The sequence below is a fragment of the Pyrgilauda ruficollis genome, unplaced genomic scaffold (assembly GCF_017590135.1).
Source record: "Pyrgilauda ruficollis isolate IOZ18807 unplaced genomic scaffold, ASM1759013v1 scaffold33, whole genome shotgun sequence".
NCBI classification, from domain to species: domain Eukaryota; kingdom Metazoa; phylum Chordata; class Aves; order Passeriformes; family Passeridae; genus Pyrgilauda; species Pyrgilauda ruficollis.
This window is the reverse complement of record NW_024524711.1, coordinates 3204934-3224503: the sequence shown is the minus strand read 5'-3', so window position 1 is coordinate 3224503 and position 19570 is coordinate 3204934. Positions and strand designations below refer to the sequence as shown.

General features: G+C 43.1%; 1 protein-coding gene across 1 annotated transcript in view; it reads right to left on the bottom strand.

Moving 5' to 3' along the window:
* The window catches only part of COG5 (component of oligomeric golgi complex 5), a 174508-nt gene that overhangs the window by 2049 nt on the left and 152889 nt on the right, over positions 1–19570 (bottom strand). The window contains exons 18-21 of the mRNA XM_041474602.1: positions 18312–18549; positions 9945–10021; positions 9333–9459; positions 8689–8768 (exon numbers count right to left, since the gene is read on the bottom strand). Of these exons, the coding sequence (XP_041330536.1) occupies positions 8689–8768; positions 9333–9459; positions 9945–10021; positions 18312–18549 (522 nt within the window). The remainder of the gene's footprint in view (positions 1–8688; positions 8769–9332; positions 9460–9944; positions 10022–18311; positions 18550–19570) is intronic.

Here is a 19570-nt window from a genome sequence, read left to right as displayed (position 1 = left end):
AATAAGCAGCAGCATGTTGCAGATGGCTTGAAATGACAGCTCTGACGCACAGACTCGGGCTCAGTGCTGCACTGGTAACCTTTAGAGAAGGAGAGAATCATCTCCAGCTGCTGCAGACGCTGAGAGTGCAACTTCCAGCATGAAAGGTGGGGCACTGGTGAACATCCACCATGCCCTGAGGAGATTCCTGGCACAGGAATCCCATCTCAATCCTCAGGAAGTGCTGCACTAGCCCCAGAGGGCTTGGGTAAGGCACGGCCTGGCTCTCTTACACATTGTCACAGGATGTCACACATAGAGTCATCATGTGGGAACTCCACAAATAAAACATTGCAAAGCTAAAAGGGGCAACTGTGGTGATGCATTACAACACAGGGTCACCTTTCAGCCAACATTCTAGTACACAGTATTGTTGAGTGACAGCATATTTGTAAAACAAACACTGTAAGTGCTCATCTGTTGAGATACTAATTCATTAAGTAGGCCAAGCTAGCGCTGCCACACTTAAATATAGCTTTGAATACAATTTTCTTCTCCTTTTCTGCTTCTATCTCTTCATGTAACAGATACGATCATCTTGGAGTTTCCTTCTAAAATTTGCTTATATTTGTGCTATTTACAGCAAAACTGACATTAAGATAATGCACAAACAACAGACCCCATTTCAAGTGGAGACTAATAGAGCTCCTGGTACGTTCCTCTTCTAAGACAGGCTGTCAGCACAGCACTTCCAGCACTGCACAGGCACCAGCCCACAGGGCAGGGGGTCCTGCTGCCAGTGCAGCCACTGGGCAGGGAGCGGGTCTGGGTCTGGCTCATGCATTCCTTTCTGGGAGTGCAGGGTGCACCAGCACAGCTGCTCTGCCAGTGAGGGAGCCCGCTGGCTTTTAGTAACGCGGCAGGAACATTCCCAGTCCCACTGGGAGAAGGCAGATGGTTGTTGTGCACATCTGGTGAAGGGGTGGGGGGCACAGGGGTCAAGGGAGATGGTAACACAGAGAACGGCAAAGTTGTGCCTATAAATACACACCCACTGCTGCAGGATGGTGGCTGTGGAGGCAGAGCTGTGTTTATGTTTGCTGCTCCTTCCAACAAACAAGCCTTTGGCGGAACCCTGCGTTCCTGCACGAAGAGTTCACAGATTTGAAGGCAGCACTGCTCCCTGGTACGTGCCTGCTGGCAGCTGGCAGCAGTAGGCAGTGAATCAGGCAAGGCTTAAGGAAAGCAAAAGTACTGAAGAGCCCATGTTTCACACACACAGGCTTCTCCTGGCGTAAGATGGTAAGAGAGGAGCAGCCAAGATCCCTGAGTGATGCTGCAGCTCTGGGAAGCCTCAGATGAGCCCACCAAACCTGACAGACCAGAGGAGTTGGTAGGAAGACGCAGGGTCACAGTACCCTTGGGTGCCTGTGAGTAAAGCTGCTGTTACATCAGCAAGGGCTTGCCTTTCCTCAGTAACTTGTGTCAGAGCCTGGCTGGGAGCACCAGGAGGAGCTGCCTGTCCCCTCGTGCAGCCCTGCTCGTGGAGTTTGGCAGGGAGAGAGTGAAGCGTGCAACTGTGCAACCAAAGAACCCGAGGCAGCTTCACCTCTGAGCACAGGGTGGGAATGGAATAGCACAGCACGAGGGGATTCCCAGCACCGCTGCGATGTCCCTATGCAGCATCCAGACTCCACAGTCCCTCCTTGCTGAAGCCCAGGACATATTGTCTGGGGGGAGACAAAACAAGGATGAACAGGATGACTGGAGAGTTGAGATGCTTCAGAGAAATAAAGCTACTGAGCACAGAAACAGTTCCTCATGTTGGCCTTGGTGCACTTGAGAGCTCTTAAATTTTGGTAACAACTGCCTTGTGAGCTACTGCTGAGGGGTCCACACCAGGTACAAATACACTGTAAGGAATCACTTGGAATTTTTTGCACAGCAACAAACCACAACAGAGAAGCAATCTGTTACAGGCAGAAAGACAGGGAAAGAATTTATTTATTTTATCCAGCTAAAGTAAACCTGACTTTTTGCACCTGGTCAGCTCCCTGAAAACCTTCAGCCTGCTCCTTCCCAATGGTCCCTGGGGAGCAGCACAGGGTCTACAGGGAAAAAGGCAACTAAAACACTACTTGCTGCAGCCACAAAGTGCTTTGGGTGCAGCTCACTTCATTCCCAGCAAAGGCATCAGCATCATGAACTGCAGAGAGATTAGGCACATCCGCAGGTTTATTTTAAATCCCAAGGTTTAGAAAAACTGGGGGAATGGGACAGCAGGAAATTGTGCTTTTTAGATAAACTTGGCCTCTTGTAGCAATGAGGGGCCCACATGGGATGAGCAGACTGAGCAGCAGGTGGGAGATGCAGGCAAGGAAGGGTCAAGGATGCCATCAAGGATGCCATCCTGATGAGTGGAGGTGCTTCAGAAGTCAGAAATGTCTCACATTTCCACTCATGTCAGCACTCAAATGCTCTGGTCAGCAGTAATTGTTAGATATGTTAGATGTTTGTTAGCTGCTACAAAGAACTGTCCCTTGTATTAAAAAGATAGCTGAGAAACTCCTGTGAGTTTTCTTACTGTAACTGTCATTTATCTTGATAAATGTCTCCCCTTCCACTCAGCAGTATCCCTGTCTTTTCCATCCTATACACTCCTCAAAGTTTGTTGTGGGCTCAAATAGTTTTTTGAAGTCATCACAAGCTGAAAATAGAAAAAAAAACATATTGACCTGCCTAACTTAGGTAGCTCTAACACCTCTTGGTGAAGTTGTGGGTTGGCATCATTATCCAGATGGTAACACTGCTATCCCTTAACTGATTTATCTCCTTGCTTTGAAAAAGCCCTTGAAAAAGATTACAGAGATAACCAGATAGATGAAAGGGAGAAGCTTTACCCTAGAAGCAGCACCCAAAACCACTCAATATGAGCCCTTGATAATCCTTTGCCAGACTGTTATTCCCACCAGATCAAACAAGATGGAATGAGATTTAGGCTATGCTAAGTGCCATACTGCAGTATTACAGTCCCACTGTCACACCTTTGAGCAGCTTTTATCTTTTTTCCTTCTCTCCACCCCAAAAGAATCTGATTTAACTCACAAAACCAACTCCAGAGGCAGCTAAAAGGAGTTTTGCAGGTCCCTTCTGCTGCACTTGCTCTTTTTACTGTGGCTTTGCTTGCATTGTTTCAAAGAGATGGAGTCAAACTTCACAAATATAAGCAACCTGAGAGCATCACAACTCCTACCCACTCCAAAGACAATCACTAATGTCAATACTCTAAGGTGAATTCTCAGGAATTTTTCTAGAAGACACCTTTTACAGCTTTACACTAAACAATGGAAACAAAAGCTTTCTGAATACTCCAAATGCATTCACTATTTTCCTGTGTCCCACACCTGCATCTCCAATAGCAGTACTTAAACACTCTGAAGCTGAATGTTTTAAAAAGCCATTCATAATCAGTAGCTTTACCTGAGTTTCTGGTGAAGCAAACTGGCCTGGAGAACTCCCTGCTCCCTGTGCCCACCCAGGGAAGGCTGGGAGCCTGCTCCCACTCAGGCTGGTGTAGGAAAGCAGCCAAGGGGAGGGTGAAAAGCTGCTGCAGCTGCTAAAGGCTGGTAGCAAAGAGACAGCCACGGGCACCTGGAGCTCCACACCCTACCAGGGGACAAGGGAATCATGGCCAAGCTGAGAAAACTCCTCTGCATTGCTGCCTGTGGGAATGAGGCCATGCAGGCAGGCCAGGAAGCCTGTCCATTCCTGGTAAGGAAAGGTCCAGGCAGTAAAATGGCACAAATCAGGAATCCAGGGAGGAAGGTTGTTTGGAGTCCAGAGAGGAATGGTGGGGTTGCTCCAGAGTGAGAGGGAGGAATGGGCTGGAAAAGTAACTGAAAGCACCAATGGTCATAGAGTAGACATGGTTCCAGAAGTTCATTTGGGATGGGAGTTTTGTCTGGCTGAAGACAGTCAACAAGGCTTCAGGGGAGTGCAGCATACAGGAATATGGACAGTGCGGGAAGGTGCTTGTGGCAAAGCAAGACTTCAGTGCAGGCTGCCTGAGCTGGGCAACTTGGAACATCACAGGAGCTGCTGGGAAGCCTAGCTGACTCTAATTTGGGGAGATAAGTGAATTCAGGGGCTTTGTTAACACTTGAAATGCAGAGTTTTCCATGACATTTTGGTAAACTTTAGCAGTCCTAGCTCAAATGAGCATTTGTTAACTATGCTGGCAGTACAGGACTCAATTCAGATGCACCATTAAAATCTTGTTTTTAGAAAAGCAGGCTCACTCCTGTTGAGGACACTGTAAAAACACCAGTGCCAAAGTAGTTGTGGAAAAATAAACAGCACTATGGGTGACAGCAGTATCATGAAGTCTCCAGCACAGAGGAGATCACAGCTGTTGTCATATAAAAAGATGTAATATATAGTTGTATTATTGTTTTTAAGATGGAAGAAACCCTGTTTATGTAATACACAAAACATACTCTTGAAGGGATTAGACTAAATAATGCCCTAAATTCAGCATCTTCTAGTCTAATAAAGGACATAAAACCTGTTCAGCAATCTGTTTCTATTTTAAAAGACAAGCTATGGTATACTTTACAAATATTGTTTGTAAAAGAGAGCTATGGAAGGAGGGTTGGTGGGATGTTCTGCATATATTAATGCTTCATTAAAAATGCCATAAGAAGTAAGGAAAAAAAAAAAGCCCTAAGTTTAAGATGCCCTCCCACATAAGGAAAAGGATTTTAAAGCACTTATTAAATTACTTCACTTGCATGAGCAAAACCATGAGCTTTCTTGGAAATCAGGACAAGCTGATTATATAAGACCCTGATAGTTCTTCTTTAAAATGTTATTTGAACCCATGAAGATTTATATCTAGAGTCAAAAGGGAAAAAAAATTATGATTTTGGTTGTGGTTCTTAAGGGATCTTAATGTGTATCCCTTACAATTATTCTAATTAATTAATCTTATATGGAATTGTGAATCCTAGCACTACTCTCCTGGGTTCTGCCTTTGGTCAAATGGAGCCAGATTTACATGGTGAGCTTCAGAAGAGGCAGGGATCATCTTTCTGCTCAGTACTGGGACTGGCCCCTGTGCACTGCTGTCCTGATCAGTCAGCAGGGCAGCTGGAGGATGCTGGGGCCAGACTTTTCTTTAGTATTTTGGTAAAAGTCTGTTTGCTCTGCAAACTTTGGGGCAAAGCAGAAAATGGAAAATCGGCTGTGTAAGAGCACATCTGTGTGACACCAGTTCTATTTAACCCAGTGCTATAAAAATTACTGTAAACCCAACAGTAAAACCTCCAGCAGCATCACCTGCAGGACACGAGAGGATCAGCAGACACCCCCGGTTATTGCAGAGTGCGTATTGCAGAGATCAGGGGCGCTGCCAGCGAGGCCCGAGCGCCGCGGGCTCCGCGGATGGGCGGCAGCGCTGCAGCCCCGCCGGCCCTGAGCCGGGCCCGGGCAGCGGCAGCGCCAGGCAGGGCCAGGCTGGGCTCAAACAGGGCTCAGGCAGCGCCAGGCTGGGCTCAAACAGAGCTCAGGCAGCGCCAGGCAGGGCCAGGCTGGGCTCAAACAGAGCTCAGGCAGCGCCAGGCAGGGCCAGGCTGGGCTCAAACAGAGCTCAGGCAGCGCCAGGCAGGGCTCACTCACAGCTCACCCAGCACTCACTCATAGCTCACCCAGCGCTCAGGCAGGGCTCAGGCAGGGCTCACCCAGCGCTCAAGCAGAGCTCAGGCAGGGCTCAGGCAGAGCTCAGGCAGGGCTCAGGCAGAGCTCAGGCAGGGCTCAGGCAGAGCTCAGGCAGCGCTCAGGCAGAGCCAGGCTGGGCTCAGGTAGGGCTCAGAGCTCAGGCAGAGCTCAGGCAGGACTCAGGCAGCGCTGCTCCCGGCACCGCTCCCGGCTCTGCCCGGCCAGGCTGAACCAGCTCAGATGGGGCCCTCACGATGCTCCCCGAGCTGCCATTTGTCCCTGCCCCGGGCAGGTGAGTGGGCAAAACAGCTCCCTTTTGGAAATGAACCCTTCACTGGGTCTGGCTTTCAACTCTGCTTCAGCAAGGGTGAGCTTGAATAAGGCATAAGCTTTAATAATAACACACACTCTAATGGCAAAGGTAAGAATTTGGCCCTTGGATGGATGAACTGTCCTTCAGGCTGGCTCAAATCCTGTCATGTCTAATAGGGTTTCTTTTATGGAAGAAAAGTTGAGTTTTCAAGCTTAATTTAGAAAGAAAAAGGAAAGAAAATTGCCCTGGCCACTTAAGAAATGCTCTTTTCAACACAATCCCTGCTCGGGGAGGACACCTGCAGCAGGGTCATCTCACCTAACTTTAAATGTCTGCAGGGCAGCTGGCTGCCTGAGAGAGCCCCTGTGTCCCAGCCCACACTCCATTCACTGAACAGAGAAAATGGGAGCTTTCAGGACACAATGCAACTGACCTATTTTAGGTACCTGCTTCAGGATGAGATGAATCAGCCCCAGCAGCGCCTGTTTCTCTCTGTTGTCTATAAAGGGAGTCTGGCAAATATACCTCTGGCCAGGTAAATACCACCCCCATGCTGAATACAAGCAGAAAGAAATGCACAAAAATGCTCAGAATGGGACTAATTCATACCATTCACACCACGTTGCAAGCGAAGCATTTAAGACCTACAGAGCGGAAGAAGCACTCCAATTAGCTTTAATATGAAGCTAGAAGGATCCTGGTAACACAAGGAAATTAATATCTAGGCAGCAGCTCCCTAGAGTAATTGCACAGTTGTTACAAAGGGAAGTTGCACAAAATTACCATTTGCAAGGCTGCAGCAAACAAAAAGATAATATCTTGATATAGGCCAGGGCAGGGATCTGAAGGCTCCAAACATCCAAAGTTCAACTCACACAGCTGAACCACTACAGGCGGAAAAGCATGAAGAGGGTGACTGACAGAAGAGCAAGACACCTGCAGTTCAACTTGGGTTCATATGAGACACACAAAGAGCTGGCTCAGAAATCTTCCAATAGAGTATTAAAGAAAATATGAGTGATCCATGGTCATACTAGTGATTGATGTCTGCTTGCCTGCATGGATAACCAGCCATGAAAAATGAATAAAGGATTCAGTGAAAGGATTGAAAGGAAAACTTAAGTATTCCAGCTTTGCTACTTGGTCTAATGGATGACACTGTCTCAGCCTAAAAGCCTCATCCCAAGGTTTGTTCCTTAATACCTCCATGGTCAGAACAATTTATCAGTGTCTGAACATGACCACCAGCACGCCCATTAACTGAATCAGTCTGGATGAAATTTAATTGCAGACAAAGAAAAAAATGTGTTGTAGTTTACGGATGGCATTTTCAAACTTGGGAAAACAAATTGAAGAGAAAAAAATCCCACCAGTTTTCAAGTGATTTGCATTCCCTGCTTTCCCTACTATATCAGAGATTCAACACTGCCAGTGTTGCTAGTACTATCAGGACAGAAATGACAATCAAAATATTCATAGCTGATTACATATACAGCTCTGTCAATCCTGCACCTATCACCTATGTCCCTGTAATTCAGTGTCATGCCTTGAGATTCAAGAAAAGCTGGTTTTGTAGACAAACTAGACTAATCACAAGTATGATTTTCAAAAAATACACATATGAAGAGACACAGCTTGTATTTTAATATTTCAGAAATAAATCCTAGTAACATCTACTGGTGATCAGCTAGTATCTCCTCATCTGGCCTGATCTCTTACACAGGACTGTGTGGTGCTATCAGCTTCAGGAAGTGTAAGTATTTATAGCAGACTCCTCTTGGCTGCTTTAGAAGTGTGGACAGAAAACAGTTGAATTTCTGAGGCACAATCACTGTTGGCTGGAATGTAAAAGTCAGCTTTTATCACTCCAGCAAAAGCTGGCAACATCCAGGCATGGTAGCTCAAGGACAGAGCTGGCTCCCAGGTCAGATGGAGCCCGGTGCAGCTGCATGTCCCAGGTCACTGCTGTGGGGGACACCAAGGTCACTGAGAAGATGCTGGAAAGTTTAGGGCTTTAGGAGCCAAATGATCATCTGAGTCTTGAATCCTGAGGATCCCCAGGTTGGTTTTGTCATGTTCATACAAATTTGCTCTCTAATATACCTTAAAAATTTGCTTGATTTTAAAAAAGATTCTTCATAACTTTTCCTAACATCTTAAGATGCAAAATAACATTTAGCTATGAAGTCATCTACCCTAGCAAGATTTCAAAAATCTGATGTAATTATTACTTTCTAAAGATCATGGGCTGATTTCCTGAAGAGTAACATTCCAGGTGTGTAACAAGGGTCTTCCAGTTTTAGATTTCTACCGACATTTATATCGGTTAAGCTTTGAGAGCTTTTCTTTCCTGATACAGATAACAGCTGCAGTCTTGCTGCTGTTAGGAGAGAGGGACAGTTTTGCAAAAACTCATTATTAATTTAAGCCATCATTGTGCATGGTTTACTTCCTTTACAAGAGGATTATGTGCTCCTTCCAAAGGCACTGAGTACAGGGCAGTGGAGTTCAGTTTATATTTCTGCCACTTTGCAACTCATCCCATGAGTGGAGAGAAGGTAATGGTATTTATGATACATCTCCTGAGGCACATTTTTTTTTACTTTTCAAGAGTCCTAGTGTGCAGATAAGTTACTGCTCCATTATCATAAATGTAGAGAAGAAAGAAGCAGGATTTTTACCGTATGAGAGCAAGCCTGTCTTTTTCAGATGGATGATCATCGAGCCACTGGGAGTAGCGGGCAATGGACCACTCAGCCCTCTGGTACAGAGAAACACAAACACCAATTACACAAAATGCAAAGAGGGAAACACACACACCAATTTCAGAATCATGGATGACATAAATGAAAGCCACATGAGGCTCTCAACACTGCAGTGATGCAGAATGAATTAAGAAATCAAAGACAATTAACAGGAATAGCCCAGTATGTTATTTGGGAGCTCAGAGGTCATCTCCTGCATCAGCTGTTGGCCCATTTCTGACAGGGTTTTTATCTAGATTTCCTGCATCTTACAAGAGAAGGATTCCAGGCAATTTGCAGTCTGGGGAAAGGTCTGCAACTTCTACTGTGAGCTGACAGAACAGTAAAGAACTGAGAGTCTATTTAATATCAGGTTATCGTACCCCTCCTATTAATCAATCAATCAATCAATCAATTTAGTAAACCAATTATTATACAGCCTTTTCCACAATAAAAACAAAACCAAAAAAATTATATAAAATATGCATTTGAATAACTTTTATCTAAAACAGCTAGGGCAAACTACAATGCTCGTTGCACCTTAGGACATCTGAAAATAAAAGACAGGTTGATCTTATTACCTGGAAGGGTGATTTTAGCTCTGGTGGTGCTCTTGTAAATAAGAACTGAAGAATAATGCTGAATGGAATAACCTCTCCCAGAGCTGGGCTACTGGCAATATGCTCACTGGTCTGGAACAGAAGTGGTCTGGAAAAATGTAACAATACACTCATTAAATGAAGAAAAAGCTTATCTTATGCATTAGAAAAGTGCCTCTATGTGGTGGCAATATTGAGTTAGGATTGAACCATCGAGGTTTTTGCCCCTACTCTGCATCTTGAGTTTCCAACACAGGTCCAGTTTGCAAAAATTTACAGCAGTTGCCTATTGTAATTAAGAAACACAGGACTGTAAATTTTGTATTTCAGTGAAAACATTTAAGGTAAGTATAGAATTCGCTGTCATACAGAAGATGTACTGAAAGCAACACAAAAAAGTACAATTTGGCCAACATTTGCATGACAAAGATTGTTAAATCATAGTTATACTCTGCATAAAATTTAAAAGAACTTTAATCTATTTCTAATTTGCAGGTGGGTGTTGCCAAAAAAGCTCTCAGTTCAATCAGAACTAACAGGAGGTAATAAATCAGTTTTGAAATACAGTTTAGTCATACTGGGACTGCAACTCACCTGAATGACCTCAGCTGTCTGTAAGACTTTCCCAAGTCAGAGACTCGCCGGCACAGCGGTGCTACTGCCAACTCCATCTACAAAACAGTTCCATTTGAATTAGATTCCCCCAAAACATAACACCTGCTGTTGAAGTAGCCTGTCTTTAAGCAATAATCCAAACTTGCAGACTAAGTCAGTGACTTCTCTCTGGTGGCTGAACTAAGACAAGAAGCTCTCTTTTCCTTTCATGTTATGTTGCCCAAGCCAAGACTTCTGCCTTTTTCTTGGCAACACAATAAGCATTTCGTGACAAATGACAGAGACAGTCTGTGCATAACAACAGAAGGGGCCTCGTGAGCTTTCTGAGACTAAAGCTTTGTTTCTTGCAGCAGGTTTATTTTGTTGGTGATGAATTTCCTAATGAAGCACTTGTGTCAATATCCCAAAAATCTGACCACAGCCTGGGAAGAAAGCAAATCTAGGCAAGTCTCCACAAACCACGGCTAAAGCAGTAAAACTGCAGGCACATTTCAGCTGGGCACCCTTTCCTTGGGTGAAGGACAAGGTTAAAATTATTCTTTCTTGAACAGCAGGCCCCAAATTTTGGGGCAAAAAACCTACACACATTAGATAGAAGGCAGCTGTGATCTATTGCCAAGGGGCCATATGGAATCATGGTTGAAGAGTAAGACCATTACTTCCATACTTATTTTCATACTGTTGGGTTTCTTAGTTAGAGCAGCCATCTTTAAAAACAATCAAGTTTAAAACACTTTCTGTTGTTGAAGCATGCGAGTTCAGCTTTTTTGAAGAAGAGCCAGGCTCCACTTGGGTTTTTACATCTAAATTCTGTCACTGGCTCTTCATTAACAGTGAGGACACAGAAGTGAGAAAGAATAGTTTCCCTTCTGGAACATGAACATTACACAGCAAAATTTCAGTTAATGTGCACACCAATACAAAGACCACCACTTAAAACCCCCTACAGGTAATTTTACTCAGACATGGCTTAAGTCTTTATTTTTTGCATTCCTGAAGTGTCAGCCAAATAAGGGATCAAGCTTTATTCTCTGTTTTCTAAAATCCCCAACTTGAAAGACTATTCAGACTTTGATTTACATATAATGCACAATTAAACTAAGTTTCAAAGGATGACAGTTAAAATAAATAACAAGATCAAAACCACCATACAGTGAGTTTCCCTTGTAAGTAATATTGCTGAAAGAGTTTCAAAGTGTTTGTGATATGACACTGTTTACAGTGAAGTCTTTAGTACTATAATATTATTTTTTCCAGCTGCACCATTTCCTCAGACAGAGATGGCTGCTGGGCCACCAGCTTCACCAAGAGCACAAAACTTTGCTGGGATTCCAGCATGAACAGGGTGCAGGGAACTATGATGTCATAGTTCATCTAAACCCAGAAGAACTTAAATTAGTGAAGAATGCAAATCAAGGCTATATACTTCAGGCATCCCTCTTCAAAAGCAGGTGGCAGGATAAGAGTCATCTCACCAGCTTCTCAAAATCTACAGGTTCTTTTCAAAGGCAGTGGCAAGAAACAGCCACTCTTGGGCGGGGATGCACCTTTCTCCAAGGTGGACACCTGAAATAGGTGAGGTGGATCATGTCTGTAGGAGTAATCCCCTACCTGACCCTCAGGCACAGCTGGGAAAACCATAGGGTCCAACCCAAGCATCTTGGCTTCCCCTGCAGACCAGGAGAGGTGGAAAGCAATGGGGAATGCCCCACAGAGCTTTCCCAAGGGCAGTGCACAGCCACTGCCTGAGCCCGGGGACCTCTGTGTACCTGCCCACATCAGGCACTTCCAGGCCATTTGAAATCTGCATTTTATGGAGATAGAATGGAGAAGAAAGTGAATAAAAAATCCAGGATATAAGGAAATAAGGAAATAAGGCTCCAGACCTGAGTAACAGCCTGGCTTCCTTTTGCCTGCTGCACTTTTTGGTCCCAAAATCTTTAGGCTGTGAAATGGCCCCTCTCTACACCCTGAGGATGAGGTCACCTCTCCTGCAAGCAGGTGGGAGGTCAATGTCCCTGTGGCTCAGGAGCCACCAGCTGCTGTGCTGAATCTGCTGCACAAGGGAGTGAGGGCATGCTCCCAGGGAAGGCAGGCTCTGCAGGAGCTGCTGCAGGAGGGGCTCCAACTCCAAGCTCCAATGAAGCATGTTCAGCATGTTGTTCCCCCAGGTGCCCCAGGAGCACAGGTGGGAGCCAAGAGGCTGGTGTGCCACACAGGATCAGGAGCAAGCAGCCAAAACAAGGAGCTAACCAAGTATGCTTTGCTGCATCATGATACAAGAGCCCTACAGATCCTGAAAAACAAATGGGAGCAAGACTGATTTCTCCAGAGCTTCGTTTCAGGCATCATTATTGGCTGGGGGCAGCTGGAAGCAACTGATATCCTGCAGGAACTGGTGTCCCAGCTCTGGCGGGAGCTGTGGGCTTGTAGCTGTGAGGGACCAGGGAGAAGATAATTCCTTTAGGCTCTTTAGAGACTTTGATAACAGGCAACAAACTGCCAGCCTGACTTGCGGAAACAGAGATGCGCAGATCAAACGGTACTCGTGGGGGGAAGAAACAACAGCATAGCAGAATATAATTTTGCTTAATAAGTTTTAAAAGATTGTTTCGCTCCTGGAACATAATATGAAGTAATGAGACGTTAAGTGAAACCTTCTACAGCTTAACCAATTCCTTATTAAAACAAATTTAAATGAATTCTCTTGAATATACTTCGTGGTTTCCATAAATTAAAATTTTTAGTCTTAAGTACTAAAGAAGAAAAATTACTTTGGAAAATTCTATTACTTCATCTTCAACCTTTATTCACTGTAGGAAATTATTAGTATTGCTAGAACTAGATAGATTTAATGGCAGCAGATGGTGGATTCGTGAAGTAATAGCTGCCAAAGAAAAATATTGTTTTTAAGCTTTGCAGCATACTATACTATCTCACATTGACTCACGAAGAGTGGGAATGAGTGAAAACTAATGTGGTAAAAATGTACATAAACCACAGAAACTCTTTTTTTTTCTAACTTTACAATACTAGTTTTTGTGTTATAACCCAATCTCTCTCCAATAAACAGCATAATTCACACAATAACTGTTTTCTTTCCTTGAATTTTAGGTGTTTATCTCATCCCAGTGACACGGTGGGATGCTGTGGCATCCTTCTGCTGTCACAATCACTTCTGAGGCCACTGAGAGGGGTTTAGTGTCTCTGCTGAGCACTGTGCCAGCCCAGGAGCAAGTGCTGGGGAGGAACCATTGGGCTGGAACAGCTGCTGTTTTCAAGGTGCTGGAATTGGGCAGAGAGCTGAGCGTGCATCACTTCTGGTTGTGTTACCTGTCATCACCTGAAACGGCATCAACTGTTGATTCACACAGCCAGCTCTACTCCAGCAGCCTCTGCTGTGATACACAGCTAGGGTTTCAGAGCCTGTCAGCGAGCTCTTACATCAGGGGATGCTTTTGGCTGTTGGCAGCCGGTATTTGTATTATGTGTGCAAGGCCTCTCACTCAGCCACGTCCTGTGGACTTTACCTATAAAAGGGTAAGTAGTATTTTCTGCTTCTTTTACAAATTTTCCTTCCAAACTGCGAATTTGAAAATTCAAACACTCAGGTTAAATTCAGTGATAAATCAGGTGTTCAAGCAGTAATTTGCAACCGCAGAGGCTTGATGTGATATTGTCATTAGCACAGAATCCAAGGGGAGCATTAGGAGATGAATGTGCTTGCCAAAAAGCAAGCAGCAGATAGAACAGAAGAAGGCCTAATGACTTGTTTCTTTTAGCTTTGTTCAAAACCCATTGCTTTTCCATGATTTATTCATGTTAGTTTGCTATGCTTTGCAGGACACAGTGGCAGGTGCCTGCCCAACATATGCTTCATTTCAATGGTTAATGCTATCTAAGCCCAAAAAGGCAATATTATCTTTTCTTCTGATATGACTCTGCCATAGCCCATGGCTAGGTGGTCAATTATCTGTTGAACTATTCACTGGCTGGCCATATTGAAAAAAATACATCACATGCCTGGCTTCTCTAATTGGATTATGTTCAGCAACCCAAGGGTGAAGTTAATACGTAGTCTAGATACAGATAATGCATATATATTGAAGAGTGCTTTAAAAAAACCCATAGTGAAGTTATTTTTTAGTGCCTATTGTGGTATTTTCAAGATCTCTCATTACTTAAACAGCTGTTTTTTCAGCTGGAAAATCTTAACATTAAATTTTTAGCAATTACATTTCCTCCTGGCCAAGATGAATTCCAAGTTTCTAAATGTTACCTCAAAATGCTTTTTTCTAGCCATTCACCAGGACAGAATGCTTTAACAAGCAAGGGAGCAGAAGAGCTGAACTATTATATGAAAGAAGCTGGCCTTGAAGGGAAGTGCAATTTGATTTCTCCCCAGTGCAGCAATTCCAAAACAGCTGATGTTTAAGTAAATCCTTTAGCTGAAACACCTCTAAAATAACACACATCAGCAAATAATTCCCTCTTTCCAGGAAGTTAATTAGCACTAAACATTAAATGTATTTTAGCTTTAGTAGTTTCTGTCTTTATGACTACAACTGTGATTACAGCATCCTGCTGCTCTCATTTCTCTGTAAGAAACTAGAAAGCAAATTTTTTAGGAAAAATTATAAAAAGCACTTTTACACTTGTATCATCATGTTTGATCAAATGAGCAAATCTGTCTTCATTTAAAGAAATGCAAATGCCTAATAATCTTGCTTTTTTTTTAATGTAACATATTGAATCAGGAAACCAGATTCTGACCATCATCTAGCCAGCAGGTAGGAACAGCTCTTCTACACTAGAATTTAGCATTGTAAACTTCTACCATAAAAACATTTTTCTAGGAAAATTCAACAAAACCCAAATATTTTGCAGTAATTTTTTGAGAAAGACTAGAAGAATTAGTGGCAGCATTAACTGTACCCAATCAAAACAGTCTGAACACAGTACTGAACAATGCCAAAAATCCCAACCATAAATGATGCCTAGATAAGAAATACAGAAAAGCATATAGAGAATAATATTAGCTCTAACAGGATCAATAAAAATAGTTCATGCTTTGCTGCATTTTCCAGCACTTCCACCAGGTTATAGGAAGGCTTGAACTACAAGCCACAATCCCAGATTGTGCCTAAGTGCTGTAACAACTCTGAACACCAAGCAAGTTAAAAGGTCCTGTGGAGAAGAACTTGCACTCCCCAGAAACAGAAGTGTTGAAAACCATCAGGGTTGCTGGCTTGCTTGCCTCCAGGAGAACATTTATTTTTCAGTCTGACAAGTACTGAATTAAAAAGTGAAATTTAGTATTAAATATGTGAGTATTGAATTATGGGCACCTTGAAAATACAAAACCAAATAAAACAAGCTGATTTTGGTGTATATAGGAGTGAGCTGAAAAGTAATCTTGTGCAATTGCTTGCATAAAAACCAAGAGCATGAAAAGAGCTGAACTCAGCCTGGAAATGTTTCAAATGAGACTCCCAAGGAACTGTGGCACTGCACAATAACAACCTTGCAGTGCTGTGCACATTTCCTAGGGCTTGCAATGTTCCTGTGTTCCTGTAAGCACTGATTTACATGTAATCACATTAATGATATTCAGGCATATTTCAAGCCTATCATAGCTCTGTTTACAGCTGCCACAGTAGCACACACCTGGTCTCACTGCTGAGAAATCTGTAAAGCACAGGACAGCCAATTGCCACACTGACACTGCAAACAGGGTAAGACAGAGAACTCAACAGAGCTACAGCAGTAATTCCTGATGTATGAGTAGCTGAGCCTCACTCCAGAAAATTGGCTGTTATGCACCTCAGCAAACCCAGTTCTGAATGAAGAGAACTTGAAATCCATTTTCTCCCTTCTCTGTGGACACCTGTTGTTTTGAGGCAACTTATCAGTAAGACAAGTTTTCAGTGCAAAAATTTTCAAATCAGACTCTCAGCCAAAGCTATTCTTGCTGAGTATAACGCAGCTGTAACTCTGTGAGTGCCCTGAAAGAATGTGAGTAAGCATGAGATACCCAAAATCTGATGCAATCAAAGGTTATTTGATTCATTGCATGTGTGTTTATAATAAGAACTCAAACTAATCAAAGCTTCTGGACAGATTTCTGCCCAGGTCTTTTGCTTGCAAGCAACCCACAATACCAGACGGGGTTTTAGATCTCAAAAGTCAGTTCTGAGCAGAAACATGTAACCCTTTTTTGCATAGAGAAAATTCAAAATTACTTTACAAGACAGAAGACAAGTAAAAACAGTTTATAAACAAACCTACTCCTACACACAGTATCTTTCCAGGCAGGTTGCTTCCTTTGGGTTTGGCTTTAGTCCAACAATGCAGTGCCTTTCTGGGACTGCAAAAAACCCCTGCACACGGCACTTATGGCCATTTGGAAAAATTTATCCTTCTCATCAAGCCAGCAGCCCAGCTAAATACCTGCTCCCTACCCTCCTCAGCCAAAAGCAGCAGCAACCTCTCCTAGTCCTCACTAAAGCTGCCTTTACACCAGGACTCCTGGCTGGGTCAGAGCAACAACCACCTTCCTGCCCGGCTCCCAGGAGCTGGCATCGTGGGCACGTGCACAAAATCCACCAGGTTTTGGGGAGGAGCACACACATCCCAGAAAACGTGGATATAAGGCAGCATCCACTTACAGAATGTTTCAGTTCTTTTCCTTCTATCCTGAGCAAGAGGACAGAGTGTCCAGGCCATTCTGGACACTACAGCCCCTGTGCAGCCTGGGACACCCAGAGGAGCTCTGTGCAGAGATGCTCTAAGGCACAGAGGGAGCACTGAGTTGGCTCCTGCAGATGGTTGGACACAGATTTCTTGTCATAAGCCCACTTTGAAACAAGCCAAGAATGCAGTGCAATGTGAAGAAAAGAAAAACACAAGCTCCCAGATGCAGCAACAGTTGAAGGCAGGAGACAGAAATTAATTAAAACCTTTTTTTTTTTGATACTGTGGTACAAAAGAAATCAGAATATTTATCTCTACACAGTTGTCCATTGAGGAGTTATACTCAGGACAGTGGGGAAGACCATGCAAATTCCTCTACACTCTATGAAAATATATCTTCATTTTTCACTTAAAAGGTAGCCCATGTAAGAATGAGAAAAATCAGTGTTTAAAAAATTATAAAGAAGTTATATTTTTAGATAATAACAAATGCTTAGATCTGATGCTTTTACTGTACAATCAGGTGAAAATATTTTCCAAATTTATATGACTTACTTTAGTTAAAATTAGCATAAATTACAAAAATTATCTCTATTCCTTCCACAGGAAGAGTCAAATGTCCTTTTTTTGCTTCCAATTTTATGCCATTGTCTTCAAAATAGAGAAGGGAATGGAACCTTCTCGCTGAAAGCAATTGAAAACTTCCCCTTCATTTCTGTGGTTAAGGGCTGATTTGCTATTTTTGAGTAATGAATGAAAAAATTTTACTCAGGAGTGTGTAATTCACAGGCAAATGATACAAAGCGGCCACAAGAAGGAGTGGAGGTGGCAGCAATTCCTTCCTCCCTGCCTTCCTCTCCTACCTCAGTTACCTGCCAGCCAAAATCAGCACTCAGTATGCAGACAGCTGGTGCTAATTACCTTTTCCACTTGGATAATAATAAATGGCAGCCTCAGATTGATCCATGGATGCCTGGTTCTTTGGCACATTAACCATACAGTGGTACTGCAGACAAATTAAATTTTGATATAGTAGATAACACAGACAGGTAGTGGATATGTATCTGGCAATTTCTTTTGTTCAGACCTGCACAGGAGTTAAGCAAAGCTGAGATGCAGGTCAGTCAACTGGGTCACGAAAACAATCTCACAAGACAACTGCCCTTCTGTTTTCCATAGGGCAGCTCTTGCCCAGGATATTGATGTTTCTTTAGCTTGTCTCCTTCACTGCAAAGCAGCTGAGCTAGCCATTAACCACTGTGGGCACCGTGATATATAGAGTGATTAAGGAAGTGACACACCATATTCCATTAGAAGAGAGAGAAAGAATGAAGTGAATGAATGGTGGCAAATGATGGACGTGCCACAGAGGTTGGCCAAGTGGGACAACATGCCAAGATGCAGCTGAATTTCAATGCAACATTCACCTGGACAGGAAGCTGTCAGACCGCCCTGAATGTGCCTTACAGTGGTGAGGGATCTTCATTGACTTAGTGGATGCATTTCTCAGGATCCAGTATCTTATCAGAGAGGATGTTTAGACCTGGAATGCACCAATCTCTACAACTGCCTGTTTACACTTCAATGGGGACAAAAGCATTGATACATTTCAGTGAAATGACACTAAAAAGCAGAAATCAGCACTGAGGGTACCTGTGCAAAATCCGCTGCCAGGCGCATCTTCCCACCTTCTCCGAGGGGCCTGATTAGACTGGCATTGCGAATGAAAAGCTCAATTGCTCTCTGAGCCATGGCTTCAGTGTTATCAAAGACAAAGTCAAAACACTCAAAGTGTCTGAAGTAGTCGCTCATGACTCTTGCTATAAAACCCTGAAGCTCTTTCATGTAGAGAGAACAAGGGACATCTGGTTTTCCTGAGCTGGATAATGATCTGAAAAAAAAACATGAGAAGAAAAAGAAATAGGGGCAGCTAAATTCATCTTTAAAATACAACCAAAACCTATTGGATTCTTTTAAACTTTTTTCCTACCCCATCAAGTCATGACATGAATTGTAGAGTCTCATTTCTACTCAGAATATGGAGCATGTAACTCTCTCTGAAACTATAGTCAGAAAATATCTCTTTATCAGCCATGCCCATGAAGAATTAAAAGATGAAACAAGAAATAACAAGATAAAGGGCAATACCCCACTTCTACCCAACCTGCAGAGCCTTCTTCAATTTGGAGCCTACACCTGAAATCCAGATCCTAAATTTGAATGTCCCAGTTGTTGATTCAAAACTCTAAAGTGGATCATAAAATATAAACATAAGTCACAGGGTTACTAATTTAACCTGTCAATCCCAAACCTGTTCTTTGTATGGAATAAATCTCTGAGATTCCTCCAAACCCAGGATTACAAAGTCAGTATCACAGAAGCAGCACAGAAGCCCCTGGATACAAACCAATCCTCCTTCTCTTTCTTTGACTGACAGTCAGGTCAAAGAGCTCTTCCAAACTTAGAAGAACACACAGGCAATCTAACAAAACTTAGCCCTTGGCTGGAAATTGTTTGCCCATCTAGAGAGGTATTGTGCTACTGGTGCCAAAAGAGGGTAAGGGTAAAATGTGGTTTAAAAAAAAAATTCAAAAGGAAAATTCAAAATGTCTCTGAAAAGATAGTATTTTCAGTCAATTTTCAAGACAGAAAACAGGACAATTGATGATGATACAAGCAATGTCGGAACAGGCATGACAACCAAAATAAAATTTAGGAAGGAAGTCTCAATTATATTTGGCATGTAAAGAATCCTGGAAATTTTAATGAAAACACACTGGGAAAAATAGCATAACATACTGAACCTGAGATTTAAATTTTTTTAAAAAGTTAATTTTAACTATTACATCACAGGTTATAGGCTTTGAGAAACAGGAATACTGACAGTTCTGAAGACTGTCCAAAAAAACCCA